General features: G+C 37.5%; 1 protein-coding gene across 2 annotated transcripts in view; it reads right to left on the reverse strand.

The window, feature by feature from the left end:
• The window catches only part of DENND3 (DENN domain containing 3), a 47974-nt gene that overhangs the window by 20407 nt on the left and 3906 nt on the right, over positions 1–23661 (reverse strand). For both annotated transcript variants that reach the window (XM_075141083.1, XM_075141082.1), the window contains exons 2-12: positions 22091–22364; positions 21230–21345; positions 20604–20731; positions 14376–14487; positions 12643–12762; positions 10956–11174; positions 9401–9522; positions 8771–8926; positions 5923–6019; positions 1083–1186; positions 599–780 (exon numbers count right to left, since the gene is read on the reverse strand). In XM_075141083.1, the coding sequence (XP_074997184.1) occupies positions 599–780; positions 1083–1186; positions 5923–6019; positions 8771–8926; positions 9401–9522; positions 10956–11174; positions 12643–12762; positions 14376–14487; positions 20604–20731; positions 21230–21345; positions 22091–22364 (1630 nt within the window). The remainder of the gene's footprint in view (positions 1–598; positions 781–1082; positions 1187–5922; positions 6020–8770; positions 8927–9400; positions 9523–10955; positions 11175–12642; positions 12763–14375; positions 14488–20603; positions 20732–21229; positions 21346–22090; positions 22365–23661) is intronic.

A 23661-nucleotide genomic window follows, 5' to 3' on the forward strand; every position in this document is an offset into this window, starting at 1 on the left:
TAAAAGTGCAAGTATCTTCACAACCAGCCATACTACAAACAACAAAAAGAATCCCCATCACAGCAACAAGCAATTACATTACATGAAATTCAAGTAAGATTACAGTTGTGCTAGGGACACAAATATATTTCTATGTCCATCATCCTTATTATCAGAATATTCCCTAATCTGATAATATCAATTCTGGGAAAGAAAAAAAAAAAAAAAACAAAAAGAAAAAAGGGAAAAAACCCAAACCCATGCAATTTCTATAGGACTTGCTTTGTTAAACGGTGATAAGCCTAAGCCTACATTTAAAGGTAGTGGAGAACTGGACATAAGGTGGGTGACGACTGAACGTGGTTACTGACCCAGGAAGCAATTCTACAGTATCAATCCTATTGTGACCAATCACTTTTCTGTGGTACAGCAAAACTTACAGCAGGCTACAGACTGATTTAACACACAAGGAGAAGCACAGACAGGCCTTAGCTCAAAATGACGCAGCTCACCATTTCTTTCCAGCATCTGACGCTGTTTCTGTGGAAATTATTCAGCGATGTCACCCATAAAGACAACAGAAAAGACACTGTATTTGTTCAACACATTCTTCCCTTACCAATGCCTGTTTCTATTCTTCGAAGTGAAGAATTCCTAGTAGGGCCCTCTGGCAGCTTGATATCTTGCAGATTAGGCATACTGATTACCATACGCCTACTAATCATGTACTGTGGATTAAATCGTTTAGAAGCCATTTTCTCCATAGTCAGTCTTCTCGGGGTATGAAACATCAAGTTTAATCTGAAAAACATATGTAACTAGTTTTAAAATTCAGTATACATACACATTAAATTACTATTTGATTTTATTTTTTTCTGTATAATAGCATTAAATTACAATTATAGTACGAATTTACAATTTCAACAGCCATGATTGGACATGCTCATATCACCCTTTTACAGTAATCTTAATAAAGTGGCCTATCAATTAGTCATAATCTTATTCATAGATGACCTGATCTCATACCAATAGAATCAAATGGACTTTTATCACTGATATCAACAGAAGATTCAAAACCAGAATAAGGAATGAGAAAACCTTACCTATCCTCTTCAGGCTGGGTACTCAACTCAAGTCGAGCAAAAGCATCCATCTTTCTGTTCAGACGAGCTTTAAGAAAAGAGTGAAACATGTAGGTCTCTAAAACCTGTGAGACACAAACTGGTTAACTGTGGATCATTTACAAATTACATTTTTATTAGCATGTTTTGCTCATTTTTATTAACATTACATATGCAAAGCTGAGAATATCCAATTTAGCAATCACAAAACCAAAAATATTTGAAAGCTTCAACAACAGAAAATTAACTCAGTTTCCATTCACCTTCTGTACTTTCACAATATTTGCTTAGTGGCAAACAGTAATCTCAGACCACCCTCCAAAAGATGAAACCAAACAAAAAAGAGAAATAATGAGCAAAACGGAGAGTTCTAGCTACTGAAGTTTAACAGTATATTTTCTGCCTATAACTAAGTGCTGATAATATTGTCTATGGTTTGGGATAAGAATTTTGTGGCATAAATTAACATTATGTCATCAAACTGAGAAGACAAGTGAGTCATCTTTTCTCCTGGTAACACCAAAATTGTTCCCTGCTCAGGTAATTATTGTGGTGTCATCCAGAAATAATTTCTAAGAGGTCAAATTGCTACTTTTAGGATAAAGGACACTATAAAAAATGCCAAGCGGGAATTAAAAAGAATGGAAAGCTACCATCTCCCACCATTGCAAATCAAAACAAGATGAAAGCTAGGATTTGAGGCAATACAATATGTGTACTATATTAATGTTAGTTCTAGCACAGGGCTCAAATAAACAATTCAGAAAACTAATGCATTCAGAAAATCAAATGCAAACTTCGTCAGGAGACAATATTGTTATAAACAGGAATCCTGTCTTTATGTTTACACAACCTCCACCCTTTACAAACTTACTAACAGAAAGACAGTTGTATCTTTGAGTGTAATTATGAAAAATTACTTTGATTAATGATATATCCCAAAGGCTTGCCTAAAGTACCCTTGTTAGTCCTGGACTTTATCACAGGTCAAAAAAAAAAAAACCCCACACCCAAAAAACCCACTGATCAGACATCAGTATGTTTCTATGATGTTTTTAAAAAGCAAAGGAGAAAGATTCATAAGTAATCTAGGTACTCTGAAATTAATGGAAACATTTCACCAATAAATAGGTCATTCTTATTCAAGATGCCTCTTATCAATCCATTTGCAACGTATCCTGTAAAATGGTATCTACAAAAGCATTAAGACTTCTGCTTTTATGTATTTCTCCAGTAGATGGCATATTTTGTTGGCAATTGTATGTACAGGATTTGACAAGCTGCAGGAACTGAAAGGTTCTTTCTAATGGTTTTCGGAGTTCTCTTAATATAATTCTAGATACCACTAGTAATTACTCCGTATTGTGTTCTCTTCTAAGATTTACTGGAAAGCAAACCTGCCACTATATTATTTAGTGTTTAAGTGAGTCAACTGCTCAAAGTTCTTGAATGTACACTTCTGAATTTTAAATGAATTTTAAATTTCAATTCATAAAATTGCCACTATTTCACTTATAGCATTAGAAACTGCTGCTGAAAATATTTTCATTCTTTCTATTCATTTGAAATCCTGGTCAAAACATTTCCGATTAATATCTCTCCTGATGACGTATTAACAGCTTCTTTTTAATTTTTCCTTTTTGTTTGTTTGTTTTTAAGAATGTTTGCTAGTGTTGCAAGCTTTCTCCAACAAACATTATTTCCTATTTAGGATTCATCAGTTTGTTATCTTTGAATTGCCAGATATTCTGCCAAGTTTGGCAACTACCGCTTAGGTAAAATGAGATACTTTTCTGATCATTTCCTTCACACACTGACATCTCTTTTAAACGGATGTTCAGAAACTTTTCTTATCATATGTCTGAAGTAGGAAACAAACAGGAAGCAAAAAAAGTTATCAACCATGGCCTGTTGATGTTAACGAAGAGATTTTTTTGCCAGGTAAACAGTAAACAGTTACTCCAGAGAGTCAACTGCCAAATTCTAGCAGCAAAGGAAACCTCTGTAACTTTCATATGCACCCATGGAACATAATTAAAAGCAAATGTAAAATTTCTTACATTCCTTGTTAAACCTTTGCTTTGACCCACAGGTTTGTTAAACAAGCTATAGTATCACCAAAAAAAGTGAAGACGCAACTCAATAGTATTTCACTTTTGAGAAGCTTAAATAACAGCAGATGTCTTACAGTAGGTTAGAATAACAAGCTACTTAATAACGTATCTGTTAAAAACTACTATGTAAATTGCATCAAAGGGCGCAAGAAGCTGAGAAAGAGGTCTTGCATCCCTTCAGAAATCAGGTATTGACCATAGAATCATTAAGGTTGGAAAAATCTTAAGATCATCGAGTCCAGTTGTTAACCTAACACTGCCAAGTCCACAACTAAACCATGTACCATGGTGCTTAGGGACATGGTTTAGTGGGCATGGTGGTGTTGGCTTGACAGTTGGACTCAATGATCTTACAGGTCTTTTCCAACCATAATGATTCTATGATTCTAAGCGCCACATCTACACATCTTTTAAATACCTCCAGGGATGGTGACTCCACCACTTCCCTGGGCAGCCTGTTCCAAGGCTTTACAACACTTTCAGTGACGAAATTTTTCCTATTATCCAATCTAAACCTCCGCTGGCACAACTTGAGGCCATTTCATCTCGTCCTATCACTTGTTACTTGGCAGAAAAGACCAACACCCACCTCACTACAACCTCCGTCCAGGTAGTTGTAGAGCGCAATAAGGTCTCCCATGAGCCTCATTTTCTCCAGACTAAACAACCCCAGTTCCCTCAGCCGCTCCTCACAAGACTTGTGCTCCAGGCCCTTCACCAGATTCGTTGCCCTTCTCTGGACACGCTCCAGCACCTCAATGTCCTTCTTGTAGTGAGGGGCCCAAAACTGAACACAGGATTCGAGGTGCGGCCTCACCAGTGCCGAGTACAGGGGCACAATCACCTCCCTGCTCCTGCTGGCCACACTATTTCTAATACAGGCCAGGATGCTGTTGGCCTTCTTGGCCACCCGGGCAGACTGCCGGCTCATATTCAGCCGGCTGTCGACCAACACCCCCAAGTCCTTCTCTGACAGGCAGCTTTCCAGCCACTCTTCCCCAAGCCTGTAGCGTTGCATGGGGTTGTTGTGACCCAGGTGCAGGACCCAGCACTTAGCCTTGTTGAACCTCATACAATTGGCCTCAGCCCATTGAGCCAGCTGTCCAGATTCCTCCCAGTTCAAGGTAACAGTCTTCCAAACAATTATTTTTTCATTTAACTAAGGTAAACTTTTTATTTGGTTAATAATCATGACACTTAAAAAAAATCACAAGAGTTTATAACTTTGGATTTTGGCTTGCTGTGTCAAGACTGAATTCTCCTAGAACACTGTAGTGGCTAGACACAAACCCTTAAAACATTCTGTTTTTCACATACACAACAGTTTAGCTTAATTATTTGAAGGCAAATATTAATTTAATCAGGTGCAAGGAGTTTAATGTAAAATAACAGTCTCAACTGCAAGAATGAAACTCTCAACCTTCCCACTTCTGGGCAAAGTACCCTAACATTGCAAGATACTCTCCCAGGAACCTGCCTACTCTTAGTCTCTCTTTCTCTCCCTGCTCCTTTCATTCTGTTCCCCCTTCCTTTCTCTTTCCTTCTCACCCAAAGGATCTCCAACCTTTAATGGTCAGTGACAGTCCTACACCAAGGGCATGGAGAACTGCTCCAAATCCTACAGCCTGGTGACCAAGACACTCTCCTTTTACTGAGGAAATTAAACCCACCCCATTTCCTTAGGATATACAAAGCCACTAGATAAAAGGCAGACTCATGCGCCAGTACTGTCTACACTCCAGAGGAACACAGACCTGCATCCTTCATAAAAACCTGGTTCACTGTATACACTGGCTGAAAATTGAGTCATTTTGGAGCTTCAGCAGATCAAGCTCATGCTAACAGAAGGATCAAGCTGATCAGAGCAGGTGCAAAAGGGACTCAGGGCTTGTACAGAAAAACTCCACACCCCTATAGGGTTTCAAACTCAGATAAGTATCTAATAAGCTGAGTTAGCAGAAGGGCTAAGAAAAACTAAGTGGGGATTTCAGATTCTCCTTTAGCCTTCGACACTATTGGGCCTGGCCCGAGGCTGTGCACTGTTTGAATATTACTTCATAGGCTTCACCAGCACATAAAAGTAAGCTACAGTTATACTACCTGGTAAAGCACTTAGCTAAATCAACCTATATCCCGTATGCCCTGTCCCACTGCAGACCCTAGGGACACCAGTACCACCCATGTGCTCAGAGTCAGCAGCATGCGTTCGCTGTGACGCATTGAGGGAAACAGGCACATGGCCTGGAGCCAAGCAGGTATCGTCAACTCCATGCCCTGTTGCTCAGGCTGCAGATAAAGCAGGTACTTCAATTTGTGTCATTTGAGCTCCCGTCTGCTGTGCTCACAGGCTTGCTGAAAACTCATGTCTACATATGGGCTTCGGTCCAAACAAACAGTTTGGACAGGTGCCTATGCTTAAAATACAGTTTAGAAGTAGCTTTACTGACCATCTGCCATAGGTTAATCTCACCCCCGAGGAATTACATTTAATTTGCTCTGGAACTACATAGTACCTTGCTCTCCAAAATGCTGTCTACTATTTTATCTGTTTATAGTAAATAAAATAAATTTGGTAAAGCATTCTGTTTAAGTTGGTGGTTCAACAACACCACACAGACCAAACTGTGACTGTTCTATTAATTTTTGGCATTAATCCTAAAATACAGATTAATAACAGAGAATCACAACATATTTAACACTGAATTTACCTTTTTGTAAAATGGCTGGTCTCCGATCGCCCTTGTTTTCAGAAATTCTTCGCTGTTAAACACTCTATGTTCATAATTTAGATGGTCTTTTACCTCCCTGGAAACAAAAATAAATAAATATATAAATATGCTTGGAGATTTGTAACCAAGCTGCACTTTTGCATTAGCAGCAGCCCACTGGTACTACCAGAAATACGCTGCAGCATCAGAACGCAAAATAGAAATATGCTGCAGTATCAAAAGGCAAACTAAGTTTTAATGAACAAGTCTGAGTTACTGAATCATAGAAAAAGAACGCAAACTCTTATAAGTAAGACAGGCTACCTGCCACCACTGCCATTTCAAATCAGCAAATTCATTTAGAGTCTGTGGGATCAATTTTAGTAACCCACAGAGGACAATCTATATATTTAAGTCATGACTTAGGTTCCAATCCTGGAATTACATTTACATACACAGTTCCTGAATCACATACAACCCATCTGGAGCACTAAAAAGACAAGTGTACGTATCCACATAGGCAATTTGAAAGATGTGATCTGACCTCACACTGTCCCGTTACATTGCATCTGTAATATGCACGTGAAATATTATAGATTACATAGTTTTTTGCTGCACTCTCAAACTCTGCTTATAAGCCAGCAATAACTGGAAACTGTGTTAAACTAAAGAGACAGAACTATTGAAATAAAAGCAAATAAAGAGATAAAGAACCAATGCATATTTTAGTATATGCATTGTGACAGCAGGCAGCAGAGGCCCTATACTACCCCTGGAAAACCAGACATCAATAGTAACTTCTGTGCCCTAAAGGTGAGCCAGAACAAGTTGTTTCAGGAGCAGAAAGTGGGATTTTTTAAGAAAAAGGCTGTTCTCTGAACTGAAGTCTGTGAGTAAGAAAGGATAGTTATTTAAGCTAGATATGTGCAAGTGGCTAAAATCAGGGCTCCTTTTATTATTACATCTTATTTCATCTACTTATGCTGGGTATTGAGGAATAAGAAATTCCCATTAAAACATGTGAATGAAGAAAATAATTTGGTGAGCTAAAATTTGAATGTAAGCACAAAAGGGGACTCTCATACCCATGCATAGACCTGACAGAAGGCCTATACATCGCTTGTCTTTCATAAATCAGTGATAAAAGCCCATTACCAGTTTATCAAGCCATATGGGTTCAGAAAAAAGATGGTTAGTAAAAGTATATAGTTCTATATAATTCTACATAATTTAGCATTGTTTGCTTTAAACATGGAACCTCCACACACACAAAAATACTACAGTGCTTCACTGAAGACAGTAGCAACTGGCAGCTCAGTGGCATCAGAGATTTACTTTCCTTCACTCCCGGATGCTGGCAGAGATAGCATTAGAAGATAGAAGAAACAAGGCTGAAAAAAAGAACAAAGAAAGAAAGTTTGAAGGAAAGGAGAAAGCAAGCAAGAAAAGAATCAACCCCTTTGCAAAACATATTATCTCTTAGAGAGCAAAGCATCTGTTCATTTTTTGTAGCCAAGCATTTAGCACGTTAAAGAGTTCAAGCTGTCAGCAGCAAAATGCATTTCTCCTCATCTTTATCTGGAACATATTGTTGTCAAACACTGAAATTCACCAAATCCCACATTGGTAGCACGTCAGGTTGTAAATGCATTTCATTTTCCTTATCCAGCTGTGCTAGCCATAAAGTCTGTTCTATCTTCTGCACCCAGCAGCTAGTCCCCCTGGAGGGCCCAGCCACTTGTATGAACGCTCCCCCCAAGCTGATCCAACAAAAGTGAGCAGGTTAACAGAGACCTGGTATTTGGACTACATAAATTAACCCAGCACCTTCTGACTGAAAGTGTTACGGAGCATTCACGTGAGCAATTCAGTAGCTTATCCAAAAGGGGAGCACCATCTGCAGCAAGAGGCAGCAAGAAATAGCTGGGGATGGTTATCTGCACAGCTATTTGCAGACGTCTGTCCATATAATCAGATTCTTTAGAAATACCAGGTAGGTAATTTCATTTTCATGGTCAAGTATGTAAGTATCTATGTAAAAAGAAATGAAGTGTACAAATCACCTATCACACTTCCATTCCCTCCCCTTATACAAGGAAATAATAGCAGAATTTACAACCAGTACTCAGATAAAGCAACTGTGGGTATCAACACATTAGATTAGGTTAAGAAACAAGGAAAATAAGCACAGCTGGGACCTTCTTCTAGAGGGGGGAAAAAAAACCCCACACACAAACCTACTCTGCATCATTATTAAAATGTTACTCCCAAAACACACCAAACACCCAGAAGTTCTTGTGCCAACCCTCTCCTTGAGCTGAAACAGCTCCTCTCGGTCCTTCATTCTCTTGTGGTTGCAATCTCCAGATATCTCATCCCTTCTCAGAATTTGTACAATTAGCCAAAACACACCCAAGTGTTTTGAACTCCTGATCCTGCTTTCAGCTCTTCTACCCTGCCCCAGTTCAAATTCATTTTTCTCTAGCAGGACTGACTAAAACTGTTTCCAGTTACAAATTAATATCCCTACTGGGCCTTAAGCTTTTCCTAATTATGAAATGTGAGGACTGCACCTTCTCTTCCTGTAATCTTCATACAAGAGACATACAGGTTCAAAATTGGAACAGTTTTATTTAAAATGTCCTAGCAATGTGTATGTACCCAAATACATTAATTATTGATATTCCAGCAGGCTAGCAGGACCTCCTTCTCACATTCCCTCACAAAACTTAAGAGATTTACAAAATGTCTAGAAAGTAAGACAAAATAAAGAATATTTTCAGTGACAGTGGAAGTGTCTTAACCAGTACCATATGCTCTTATAATAAAAAATACCATATCCACTCACCTGAAGATATTAACAATTAACTGCAAAGTTGTTTGCTGAACTTCCGTATTCAGTTTCTGTTGCCAAGCCCTTCTATGCATTTGGAGTTCACCAAGATCTGTGCTGGCTCGGAGATGGCAGAGCTCTAGATCATAATGCAGCTGAAGACTCTCCACTCTACACGGAGAACAAAATTATCAAGTTACATCCTAACACCAATGATTTTTTTCATACCTTTTAAAGAAAAAGTCATTTAGGTCTCATGCATCTTACAGATAGAGAAAGTGCAAGATTGATTTACAAGTGTTGACAAGCTAACAGGATTCCTGAAAGTCCTACTCATACATGTAAATCACAGTGCACTCATTCGTCTGTGTAAAGAACTGTAAAGTTCAGAGAATAATCAGTATCAGTAATAAAAAAGAAACTAGCATTCCAAGTATTGCAAAACAATATGGTTATGATTACGACTGCTTAAAGTTACTTGCGTATTAATTAATTGAAATTTTCAATTTGCCCTTATCAAATACAGTGGTTTCATATGAATGAAATAATATAAGATAATAATTAATAATACAAAATTAAAAACTTAGAAAGAGGGTCAAGCATGATTTATGCACTAAGATAAACACAACTTCAACATCTTTTCACCTTTTTATGAAAGTTTCCGCTGCTTGTGCTGGAACATCTGGAATTTCAGGTTCCTCTTCAGCCATTTTTGAATGTGTAATAGCTCCATTATCTATATTAATTAGAATTAAGTCTTCAGTTTCCTTTTAACAAAAGAAAATAGAATGACTGTAAATATACTTATATTGTAAAAAAATTTACTTCTCCTTTATGTACTCCTCAGACAATGAATTATTTCAGCAAGAAGGTAAACCAGAAAAGGATTGACTTTTTTCCCCAACTAGAAGATCATATGGATAACTAAACAATTAGTTTCAAGAAAAAAAAGAGTCATTAAATTAATAGATATTAATCCTCAATACATAAACATTTGGTAACCTAATATGCACTTCATGTAGTATTAAATTAATATTGGATCTCTAAGCCCATCCTTAAAAAGGTATACATTATATGGTTTTGTACATATCTTCATATGTACACAAAGAAGCTGCCAGAAAGTTTTCTCCATTCAGCATTTACTCCTGTACCTACCCTGTGGGATGACAGGAGAGGAAGGGTTTATGTATTAGTCTCAAACACAGAAACACATGCTAATGCATAAAAAGTCACATGGAGGTAAAGCCAATGCTGATCTCTCAGTTTGCAATTTTAATAACCTTAAAGATCAGACTGCAACACGGTGTATATATAAGCAAACATATCATCTTTCAAATTATGTCAAAGAAAGGTATGTTCTCTAATCTGTACTTATTTCTGATAGCAACATCATCTTACCACTAAATAAAATAAATATTTATCTGCTTCATTTTAACTTAATTCTTTGTTCATTTTGGACTTGCCTAGATGGACCAGTTTCACTTTGGCTTATAATTAGATGGATTCATCTAACATAAATTTACACAATTTTTCTGTATTCGGTTTTGAACACTCACAGAAGCCCTATGTGACACCCTCAAAAAAGTATACTCACATTAGCCCTCCACTATGAAGCTGAGTTTTTCTTAAATCTTTTTGGGTAACCAAGATTAATGTTACCCACTGAAAGAGGCTTAATTAAATAAGATTCTGAAAAAAGAAGACAAAAAAAACCTAAGAAAAATGGTGAGATTATATTCTTTACATTGCTTTTTCTCTCTTATTTTATTAAATACTTAACTCCACTATGGGGAACAGCAACGTCATTAGAGTATTTCAGGTGCATGCTCAATTCTTAACCCCGATGCCTGGAAAAGGCACCTAATTCGTCCCACACAACTCTGAGCAAAAAATAATCTCACCAATCTGAAGGGAAACTATTTATACTATACAAACGACACGTAAGTAGAATTTTTCCCCAAATGAAACTTGAACTCACAAAAATCCTGATATTATCCTGCAAAGAAAAAAAGGTAAGGGATACAACAATAAGTTTTTTCCAATTAGCCAGTGGTCACATCAGTATGGTTCCATTACTTTTAATTTCTTCACTTCTCACACACGTAAAAAACAAAAGCAAGTTTCTAGATGCATCTGAAAGAACTAAGGGGACAAATGCACTGAAAGTGAATAGCAAGAATAGTAATTGTCCAAAACATACCGTGCTAACTTCTTCAAAATTATCAATATGACATCCCATAAGAAAAGATGTTGGGGCCATTACAAAATCCAGCATTTGACGAGACAGAATAGGCACAAAAGTGTGTTGCCACTGAAGAGGATGAAGGTACAACATAAAGCATTCAGCAACGAGTGTCAACAGAGCCCAATCAGAAGAGAAGAAAACTATTCTCTGCTCAGTCAAAATACAGGTCATAATCTGGAAAAAAACAAAATGCTAAATGTTTACAAAGAATTATATCTAGAACATACTAGATATGCACAAATATTTCATCTGCTTGCGAAACTCAGCCTCACAAGTTCTGTTTTCCAATAGCTACCTTACATATTTATAAACTGAAATAACGTCCACTTAAGGATTCTTACAAAATTAAGAGAGGAAAACAGAAAAGGAGAGAAAATTTAATTGACACTGAAAGTCAATGAGAGTTTTGCCCCCAATGTCAAGAAGGCTAGGATTTAGCTGGAATTACTGAGAAGACCTGCTGCCTTTTCCTCCCAGTATTAGACTGTAAAATGCCTGTAAAAAGTACCCAGATGAAGAATATAAGCAAACCTGTCTTTGATGATGAATGCAAAGACTATCTAGGTTTTAGACATCTCAGACAAACATCTATCCAAGACTCTGGCCAGTCACATTCCTTATAGTGCGACTGGAGAGCAGTGCTTTCACGGAGCAATTCAGGAAGCTATCTGGAGATGTCCACCCTTTTTCACTGATAGAAAGGGGTCCAATGGCATCTAAGCACCAAACCCAGATGCCTCAAGTTAGGTGGGATGAATTCAAGCCAAGAAGACTAATGGCACACATGGGACATCTCGCAGAGGTGCTAATACATAAAATTCCATGCTCAAGATGCATCAGTTGCAGAGGGCCATTTAGGATTTAGAATAGAATAGACTATTTCAGTTGGAAGTTTTATTCGTAACATGCACATGCGGGCAGAAGCCCACATGGGTGAAAGAATGGGCATATCCAAAAAAATAAGCCAGCATTGCCTACTTTCAGGACTGAGGAGGTTTACAAGCATCTCTGGAAAGAGGCCTCCAATCTTCTCTTTTTAGAGGAAGTGTCACCAATATTACCAAGCAACCTAATTTAACTTCACAAGAGGCCTTTGAGCAGCGAGTTGCATCAGAAAGCCTACAAAGGATGCTCCAAATCAAAATTATTGTATGATTCTATGAAGCACTGAAAAAATTATTTGCAAATAGCTTTTTGTATTTTCTTGTCTTTCTACACCATTTGCACTTTATTTATATGAGAGTGCCAACTGTTACCATTCCATCCTACAGGTCCCTTTCTTACACATGACAAAGGTTCTTACGAATCTTGTAGAAATGCATGTAATGAGAATTCAAAATAAAATCTGTCAGTCAGCTTGGGTATTTATATTTTAAAATATACTCTTGAGAAATTTAGCACCTATTGCTAACCACAGGAGAAAGAAATCCAATATGACTTAATCTAATCTGGTCTATAAGGAACAAAATATCTTAGTAAGAAGTATATTTTATTGTGCCATATCTCTAATGCAGAACTAACACTATTCTGTATTCCTGGCTTTATAATGTTTTTTGGGTAACTAAACATCTTGATTTTTTTAAACCACAAATTACCAGTACTATCAATCTCTAATACATTTTAAAGTATCAGTTAGTATTACCTGTAGCACCTGTTCTGGCTTGAAACACAGCAACGGAAGATGAAGATCCAAGTCAATAATTGGACTGTCCGGATCCTCTTGTGAAGGAATTATTATTTGAAGTGGTTTCATATTAAATACCTGTAATAACAGATGTTTTCCATTTACTTCTTAATGAAAATGTTCCCAAAACACATTTAATTCGGGATGCTAGTTCCAACTACAAAATACTAACATTAATTGAGAGCAAGACGACAAATATTTGCATACTGCAGAAAACTGAAATAGAAAGAGAGGGAAATACTAAAAGACATAATAACTAGCTTGAAAGATTAACATGGACTTTGTCTCTTTCCATTCTCATAGGTTGTTTAGCCAATAAAACTTTAAATATATATATTCTTTTAACAGAATTAAACTTGTTATAAGCGTAACAAAATAATGGAATTTATATTTGTAGATACAACTGGCGAATCAAAAGTATTGATAAAATTCATACAGGAAATAGAAAAAATATGAACAAAAGAACTGAGCATAGGTGCTCACATTAAGAAGATAGAACATGCCAAAACGAATGAGTTCTTTCAGTGTTTCAAATACCCCAGCTCAAATCTCTGGGGGCCAGATCCTGCACATGCTCCATATTTCAGCACTTAGCAGCTGGTTCAGCCAATCATTCAGACAATTTTCCAGCTATGCTATTTTTTCCTCTGCTCCTAACCCCTCACCCCAGGGTCAAGGAAAGCAGCTAAGGAGAAGTCCATGGCTGAAGCGCTGCTTCCCTAGAAGCCATTTCAGTAGACAAAAGAGAGAGTGTGCTGAAATCACTGACTCAGTGAACATGTAGCTTGACTTCGAAAGGGTTATAAAGAAGAAAATACAGCCCACACATCTCAGCTTCTACACTAAATACAAATGTTTATGTGAGTTTCTCTTGTGAGCTAGGTCTTACCCAGACAGAAGCCAATCCAGAATATTTAATCCACTCACCAGAACATTTAATCCACTAGACACTGTTCTGCTTCCCCAAAGCCATTCAGACACAAGAAAAGAACAAGTGCAGAGCTGTATGTGTTGTTCCAGCAACTTATTTCTCTGGCCTCTTTTCTCTCACAGGGACTGCACTACTTCTCAGTCACACCACTGCACATCCACCCATCACACAATCAAGGTGACAGCCATGAGCATCCGCATCAGACAGCATGTCTTGATATCAGACACAAGATAGGGAACTCCCACACTTCGGTTGAGTGATAGTTACGTGATTTACTGGAGTTTATATATGTGTATTCAATGAGATGGCAAACTGTTCAGGTGAAAGGTACGCTTCCATTCTCATACTGCAGTTACAGACTGGAGCTTCCAGCTTCCAGCTGCTTCTAGTAGAGATTATGCGGGCTGCCCCTCTAGAAACCAAAAGCTAGATTATGCCATCCCCAACCTACCCAGGCATCATCTCAGACAGCAAATAGTTTGCGTGAGCCAAATCCTTCCCAGAAGAGTATTAAAAATTAAACAGCCTGACCAACTGGTATGCCAGTGCTCAAGCCTGCACCCTGGTCACACCATTATTTCATGTACTAATAATGCATAGCCTTATTTTCAAAGTACAGGTATTGACATCAGTTTTATATCAGCAAGTAAAATCTCTGACCTGACAGTGAAGAATTTCCCCCAATTTATAGAAAACAACATGTTAGTGCTTTATAAAACATAATGTTAAAGTAATTATGAAATTCAGCATCAGTAATTACCAAGTGGAGTGGTCCTGGTGGCGGGCTGGGTATTAAAAATAGTTTTGCTGCAAATTCTTTTATGTGTTCCTCAACATCTAAATCCTTGAAAGGTCGCAGTTGCACTAGTAAGCTGAAATTAAATTACAGAAAATTACTTATAAATAGTAACACGCGAACGGGGAGGGGGGGGAAAAGGCTTTTGGCTGATAACCTAGAGCTAAAAAGAATATATATATATATATTAGGAGTAATGAAGCTATTATTCCAGCTAATTAATTTCTAATTTATTACATACTTTAGTGGTTCCATTTAATTTTAATGATGCTGCTGTGTCAGAAGCAGGGTTTTTTATTTCCATGCGTAATATACTACTGCATCATATTTATCAGAGGATGCAGATGGCACACTGAGTCTCATGATGGCCAAGAAAACCTAGAGATGCAGCTAAAGGAAGCGTCTTATAGAGATTGCTTGAGCAACAAAACACCCACAACTGCAACATAGTGGTATGGCGTTTCTTCCATCCCAAGCATCAGACATCAGCTCTGGGATGGAAAACAACATCAAAGAGAAATTGTAGACATGGACTTAACTGTAGAGGAATGTGAAGCAAGAGCCATATTTAGCATAAGGCCTAGGCCTGCACGAACACTGCTCTTTGCTATTGTTCCTACCCATACAAAGAACAAATACAGGTGTGCAAACCTATCAAATGTTTCTATTTTAGAACTGCATTAACCTAGCTGTGTCAAAGCCACAAAGGTCATGCGGTTTATATTATATGCCAGATCAATTCATGAACATTTAAACATACATGATATTAAGACTGCAAACCGCTAAGTCCAACAGCATTTCTGAAATGTAACAATTAAGAAGTTAGATATTTTTAGTCATAAAGGGCATTTTGTTCAATATAAGATTCACATGCAAGTTTATAGCAAAAAAAAAAAAAAGACCCCAAACCTTTACAAAATCGGAAATTTAAGCCTGCAAATCTATATATACAGAAACTAGGAACTTAATATGGTTATATTCTCCCTTGAGGTTTTATTTCAGTTTGCAGTTTTACTGGTTTCCTACAGAAGAATACTTGCTCTTCAGGAAGAAAGTGGTCTAGAAAGCAACTGAATAAGTCAAGAGATATATTAGAATCCAGGACATCTTATTTGTGTACAGTATTTAGATTCCTGAATAAAAATATTCTGTCACATATTACTGAGCTTTTAATTGGATTAATGAGACATTTAAGTTTACTAAATTCACATTTGGAAACTGCCCTGGGCTGAGTACTAGGCTGTTAAACATACTCCCAAAAAGCCCATCAGCTATTTAGGGGCGCAGAGGAGGCAGAGGGAGTGGAATCTAAGAATTATCAAAGAAAACCAGACAGTAGAGTGCTGTCACACTTAGCAACGCATTAGATGTGGCCTAAATGCCTTTTTTTTGTTTGTTGGGGGTTTTTTGAGACAAAAAGCACATCCAGTAAATGTTACAACAGAAACAACATGACCCTGATGCTGAAAAAGCAGCAGATGCACAGAAAGGACGGTAAGAGCTCCCTAATCAGAGTACACTGTGCCCATTAATGCAACGTAATAGCAGCTGACAGCTCTGCACTGCAAACGTCTGCTGAAATAAATGAAGTAATCTCTGAAACATTAAAGTGGAGAGCTAAGGAGTTTATGAACCTTCCACTACCTCTATTAACTGTCCACAGACAGATGTTTCAGGAAGCAAGAACATCTAAGAATAGGTTCTTTGTACTGCCTCAATGCTGTGAGCTATTTGGACACTTCCACCTTTTCTCAAGGCAGCTGAAAGGACTAATACACAGGTTGGAAGATTTACAGTTTGAATGGAGCCTATTCATCCATCCAAGATGGGAGTTCATCCAGAAGGAGATTACTGCCAGGAATATTTCGCTTTTCATGTAGTGTAACAGATTGAGGTGAAACTACCTGTGCGAAGTGCCAAAACCTCTCAATTTAAAACTGAACCTTTTCAAAAATGATGTAGAATAATCCAACAGCCGTAGTGTTGTAAAAAAGTCTAGATGCACATCTGCTTGCTTTGGAGAGAGGCAGACACGCTCCATTCAAATTGTTCTGGATTTGGAAGCTCTGTACGCTAGTAATATGTGAATTAGTTATGAAATTAATTACACAGAATATGAAGACCTTCGTTACTATGATAAAAGTTTGCAAGTTCCCCTTGCGGTTCAAAGCACCTACATGGGTTTATAGTTTGACATTGCCTTTGTATCTCAGTTTGGTCTCAGTTTTCAGTTGTGATTTCTACTATACGCTGCCATTTGAAAAACTTTAGGAAGCCAGGTTTTATCTGGGAATGCTTATGATGATAAAATACCTTTGAGGACTCTTCTGAATGACAAGAAGTACCACGCCACCTATAAGCAATCCTGTGCACTGCAGGTGCTGGAGAAAATAAGCTATGCACAGCAGAATTTTGGAGGAAAATGAAATCTGTTGCTGCAAAAAGGTCCTGAATGGAAGCAGAACCCCTTTAGATGCTACTTCAATATCAGGCCCTCATTAGCAATAACAAAGAGTATTTTTCCACTAGTACTCATGAGGAAAGGGCTACACACTAGAAATACGTGGTTTGAGGTCCACCAGCAAGTGTTTTCAAATCCCCAGACTTGCAGAATGATTAATCAGTTGAAGCATCCTGCAAAACACCACTGAAGCATACCAAGGATACAAGTGCGCTGTTGAACGTGTTATTATTTGTTAAGTATACGAGGCACTACTACTTGAGTACACTCGGTCAACGAAAACATTTAATTAGATTTTTAACCCATTGGCCACCTGATCACAGCTAAGGCATCCGAAATGAAAATAACTCCCTTTATGGTTTACAGGAAAACAGTGTCAATGTTTTGTAATGTTACCAAAAGCTGAAGCACCCACAGCTGTACAGGGCACTGTACGCTCAAATATATCATTGAGGTCTTTACTGTAATAGCTTATATTCCATTCAGAACAGCCACACATCCCAGCAGCTGTTTCATGCCACATGGAAAAATTTCAGTAACACAACCAAAACAAGGAAAAACAGTACCTTTCCACCCCTTCCTTTTCTCCCACTAAAGTATATTCTGGCACTTTTCTAAAAAAAAAAAAAAAAAAAAAAACCACAAACCAAACAAAAAAAACCCACACAACCAGAAGGGCAGACATTCTGAACTTACATATCAAGCAGCATCAAGGAAAATTATGTGGTGATCATGAGATTTTAAAAAAAAAAAAAATCCAGAAGAAAATATAATGGAAATTTTATCAGTTGAGTTTCCAGTACAGTGGGAAACGCCAGCACAAATGCAGCTTTGCCCCTTGCATTTTCCCCCTCCTGCCAGTTACACACATTTGCACCTTACCTCCAGGTGCAGCAGCAAAAAGGAGAGAGAAGAGCTGTGCAACTGTATGACATATTCCCCTGTTAAATGACCAGAACAACACACAGTACTAATGTGGAAGGCTATTGTCCTGTTGACAACTCCCCTATAGTTATTCACATATTTACAAATCACTTAAAGCTTAGATGGTAGGTTACTGATAAATCTGAACTCCCTTTAGAAACCAGTACAGACTCAGCTTAAAGGGAAAAGCCATCCATAATAGTTAGCTTGGATGTTAATGCTTTAAATAGGTGCAAAAACCTACTATCTATTGTCGAGGCAGAGATGTTTAATTATAATGTTTAAAATACCTCCCTCAAAAGCAGAAGTTTGCATCTCTAGAGAGTTAACTCCACCTGGTTCCTGTCTTCTTTGGACAGGAACAAATAAGAGACCCAGAAGCATTTTTGTAATCTCTAGAATTTTCCGTGGTTTTCCTGAACATTTTCCCACTTCTCCCTTAGTGGGCTATTTAAAAATCAGTTCGCAAATTGACTGCTTCTCCCAGCTAAGCGATGTCTCACTTCAGAGAAGAGATTACTTATTTATGAATATACTATATAAACCACTGATGAACACCATAACTGTAAAGCTGAATCTATACTATTTCCCACCCAGTGGAAAGCTCGTGTGTAGTGAGCCCTCATACAGGCTGAGTTCACAGTATAAAAGAAGCATGAATCCTACTATAAAGACTGGATATATACAGTAAAGCACCACAGCTCGGGTATATAGCTGTTAAGAGTTGCACACGTAGATTAGCGTTTACTTGACATTTGAGACTATAAAAAGGCAGCAATGAACCAGCTCCAGCAATACCAACAGCTGATGTAATTGACTTCTACATAAGGAGTGGAAAGAGTGATCTGGGCAGGAAAGGAGAAAGGGAAACAAACATTTCCTTTTTATTATACTGATTATCGCCAATTTCGCACTAACCTGTTGTCATGGTTTAACCTGACAGGCAGCCAATACCATGCAGCCGCTCACTCACTCCCCCCCAGTGGGATGGGGAGAGAATCGGAAGGGTAAGAGTGAGAAAAACTCGTGGGTTGAGATAAAGACAGTTTAATAGAACAGAAAAGGGGGAAAAAAAAAAAAAAAAAAAAAATAATAATAATAATAGAATATACAAAAATGAGTGATGCACAATGCAATTGCTCACCACCCGCACTGACCGATAACCAAGTAGCGATTGGTACTTCCTGGATCACGCCTATCATTCATATACTGAGCATGATGTCACATGGTATGGAATACCCCATTAGCCAGCTGGGCTGGCTGTCCTGATTATGTTCCCTCCCATCTTGTGTACCTAGCTCAGTCAGTAGGCACGGGAGCTGTCCTTGGACTAGGAGGGCACTTAGCAACAACTGAAAACATCAGTGTGTTATCAACATTCTCCTCATACTAAATCCAAAACACAGCACTAGGAAGAAATTTAACCCTATCCCAGCCGAAACCAGGACACCTGTGAATACCTAGTTTCCATCATTTTGAAGTCCCTTGTCCACATTAAATCCCTTTACTAATAATGCTTTGAAAATGACAGAGCAGAGGTAGCATGAACAGCGTCAGTGGTGTGTTTGCTCATATTTAAGGGCTGCCAGAGTGACTAATTTTTGATATCACAGCTTTTTTGAAGGCAACATCTGAACTGCCCAAGAGGAAGGCACTCCTTTGTTCCTCCAGGGCTCTCTTCATCTAAACCAGGGAAAGCCAGTCAGTGCTCCAACCAGATCCAAGCCCACAGCATTGGGAAGAAGAGGTGCATGGGGTGGGGAAATCAGTGCTCAGATCTCATCCTGGTATGGAGTCAGGTTAGGGGCTAGTGATGCACCTCAGCTAGCACCCAGGAAGCACACCCTTGCTTGCTCATCTGCGCAGCATACCAACTGCCAGCAGAACGAACTGGCAGATTCAAGCTCCAGCCGAAAATCCTAACATCTTTCAACTTACGTATAAGAAGCAAATACCCGCAAAAGAAAAACACCTGGCTTTAAATGTGACTCTAGAAAGCTTAACTGGAATTTAGTGAAAAACACTCTTCTACCTTTGGACTACAGATCTGCAAGTAAAGATTACCCAGTAATGTCCAATGTACAGAGACAGGCTCCCTGATGCAAGAGGTTTTTAATCCACTTCAGAATAGAAGCACATAGATTTTAACAATTTAACGATAAAGCAACACACAACCTCAAAATAAGTTAAACTACTAAATAATAAGACAGACCCATATTCACTTACCTTTTAACTCCTCTACATTGTGGAGTATTTGAGTGTTTCTAACCATTGAAGTACTCTGTATCCTAAGATTTTCTCTCCTAGTTCTATGACAGCCAAGTAACCACTGTACTCCATCAAGTGACTTGGATTATTTAGTTAAAGAATAAAGTGTCATTAAGTGCTTATTAATACATATATTCACGTTCTTATGACATTTATTTGGTGCATTATAAAAAGATTTTTGTGCTTTCAAAGTGATTTTTACCAGCGTGGCAAAATTACAGTTAACCGTCTTCCAAAAAAACCAAAATCTTTGAGAAATCTGTTCCCTGCAAGTTAGTATTTTCTAGACTTACCAAAAACCTCAAAGAAAATGAAGACAACATCATAACTAATTTCCTTGATATTTAGAACTTGTGCTTACTGTCTGGGTAACATTCACATTACATTTCTTCTTTTCCTCTCCCACACATCTCACACTACCTTAAAACTTTAACACCAGTTTTAGCATTATGCAGCTATCCTGACCACATCATGCAAATTCATGTATTAAAACCTACACAGTTATTTCCAGGAGAAACACACAGGATAGCAAGTCTTACCAAGAGAGACAATCCTTGAGGGCATTAAAATATGGATATCTGGATATAACACAAATAGCAAATGGTACAAAACAGACAGGCGTCTTCCCAGTCTGCGCAGATTCCCCATTCGAGGGAATAAAGCCATCCTGCAAGAAAACTACAGATTAATGTGTTTATGTTAATCATGAATTTATGGCTGATATTTTCTTGAGAACCCTAGAGATACGATACCCAATTCCCTCTAAATTTCAAGGGGATTTGGATGCCTATCTCCCTTAAGCTCTTCAGAAAAATGTCAGCCTACAAGACTTAGACATATGTATTAAAAGAGTTTCAGTGCAAAAGATATTTAAAGAACACAGGATACAATCTTCACCAAAAAAATGTCCAAGGGACAAAGTCTATTACTGAATATTCAAAACTCCTAATTGAAATCCGTAACAGTTTTTCCTAATGCAATGCTGTTCCAATGTACTTAATTTACAATGGCGATATAAACTATGATTTGTTCTGTATTCCTACTAAAATAAAAACGTATCTGTTAACTAATTTCATAAATTAAACCCGACATTATTCTCAAAGTATTTTGTTTTATTTTATATCTTTTAATATGTTTTAATAAAAGCATGAGTTAAATAACATACTGGCATAGGCTGGTAGTACTGTGCAACAACACTGTATGTTCTGTTACCACAGACATCTGTGAAGACCAGGAAATGAATGTGGTCGTCTTTTGATTCAGAAGTTACATGAAGTCCTCCTGCAATGAAGGCAGAAACCTTTTTTTTAACTACATATTTAACTACAGCTGCTTGAAAAGTGATTCATGACAAATACTGCACATTTCCACTTAATTTCAAGAGAAATCTCTCATTTTAAGGGATTAAAATGCACATATGCAATCCATTTGATCTAAGGGTTGTTATAAAGGCTGTAAACTGCACATTATTGAAGAAGCAAAAATATTATATAATTAGTCTGCATTTTAAGTGGCAAAATACAATAGATGGGGTTTGTTTACTTTTTTTTTCTTTCATTATATTTATAAGGTCTGCAATAGTGACATGCATATTAAAATTTCTGCAATTAAACTTGGAGGAAACAATCACTACTTCAGGTATATCTTAATACCAAATGAAAAGTGAAAGAGCACTCTGTCATTTGAGGGGGGTCAAAGGGGGGCGGAAATTAAAAGTGTGTGCATGTGTGCACTCAAACGAAGATTTACCAATAAGGGCTAAAGTGACTTTCAGCTTCCCGCTCTTGCAGGTGTTGCAGCTACTATTGCTAATAGATCTGTTTCACACAACATAGCCATACAGAGTAAGGGCACCCCATTCAGGTAATAGCTGCTTTCATCACTGACCTGCTCACAAGCAGACATATTTTTTTATACTGTGAAATACAAAGAGGTAGAGAAGATGATCATAAAAAAAAAAAATGGCTTTACTATGGGTCAACAAATATATATTAAAACAGTTCTCATTAAAAAATGTGAACTCTACCTGGGAAGCATAGCTGTGGCAAACCAATAAGATCAATGTCCTTTGGAACTGTAATATCTTCAGTGTCAGGTGCTTTCTGCTCCCCATTGAGACTCTTGACATTTTCAATCTTTGGTTTCTCTTTTTTCTTTCGGAAAGACCGGCGTTTACTTTTATTCAAGTTATTACCAGCATTAATCACCTGAATATCATCTTTACTGATAAACGGAGGCACAAATACAGAAAGAACTTCTGGATCAAGGGGAGGAAGACTTCTGGGTTTTCTTTGAGTACCCTGTAAAAAAAAAAACCAACAAAACAAAAAATACAACCAACCACTAAGTTGAGACTGATCCTGATAGTTTTTTTAAACCATTTTTAGCCCTGTTTTCTCTCTACACCTGAAACTGTGGGTTTAAAATACATTTTTTCTTCCTAAAGAATTAATTTTTCCTTCTAATTTTTTGCTTTACATATGTTAAGGCAAGGGGAATACTCCAGGCATTTTCAGTAGGCAAAGAATCATTCTTCATCGTTCAAAATGCAGCATATCAATATTATGCCTTTGGCATAAGAAAACTAACAAATACCAAATATGATATTTCCTCCTTTGAAGTGTTAGGATATACTTAAGCTATACTTAAAATAAACACTGGTAGTAAGAGAAACCAGGCAACAAATAAATGAAAACAAAGGAAAAAAGCTGAATGCCCTAGATAAGTCTTTATTCAACTTTAGGAAAAGCTACATTTTAACTCACAATAACCTCTACATAGAAGAAAAAAAAAAAAAAGAAACACACAAGCTTTCACAAGACAACTTTTAACTTTATAAGGCAATTAAGAAAGTACGATTAATAATGACAATCGCTGTTACAATAAACACAATTTTAAGACACTGTACAACATGAAGCCATGAAAATTTCTCCATATAGCGATGATTAAGTGGAACAGGAATCCCAACAGCATGTATGAAATTATAACATTTTTTAGTAGGCAGCTTTGTAAAGTACTATTGCACTGAAAGCCCTTGCTACCTTGCTATGAAAAACCTGTGGAGGAAGTGTTCAAAGAGGAGATTTCCTTGTACTTGGGAGCACTTTTTGTATTCTTGACCATATAGTAGAGACAAGTAGCTGCATTTTCAATTACTTCGTTGCAATTTTAGTCCTTCCTGCAAGGTCCAAACAGCAAGTAAAAGCATTGTTTAGTCAACGGATATTTGGAAACAGGAAAAGCGAGCCTCACTGTGGCTGAAAAGCTGTTTCATTTTCAACTTTTTGCTAACTGATTCAAAGATAGATGAAGCATAAATGCTGCTTTTACCTTCAGACAGGATGCATCGGTATTACTTGCATTTAAGATATTCCTTGAGAACCAATGCTTGCATCTCTCATCATTTCCCTACCTTTTAAAATAGCTACAACATACAAAGCTGTATTGCTTCACCGGAGCCAATCTTCCACCATCCAAATTTTGGAACAGAAAGTCTCAGCTTATTTGTCCTAGTAGATGAATCCACCAGCAGTCTTCTTGACATTTGAGCATCATAGGAAAAATGAGAAAGAATACTTACCTTCATGATATATTAGT

This window comes from Calonectris borealis, chromosome 2 (assembly GCF_964195595.1).
Source record: "Calonectris borealis chromosome 2, bCalBor7.hap1.2, whole genome shotgun sequence".
NCBI lineage: Eukaryota > Metazoa > Chordata > Aves > Procellariiformes > Procellariidae > Calonectris > Calonectris borealis.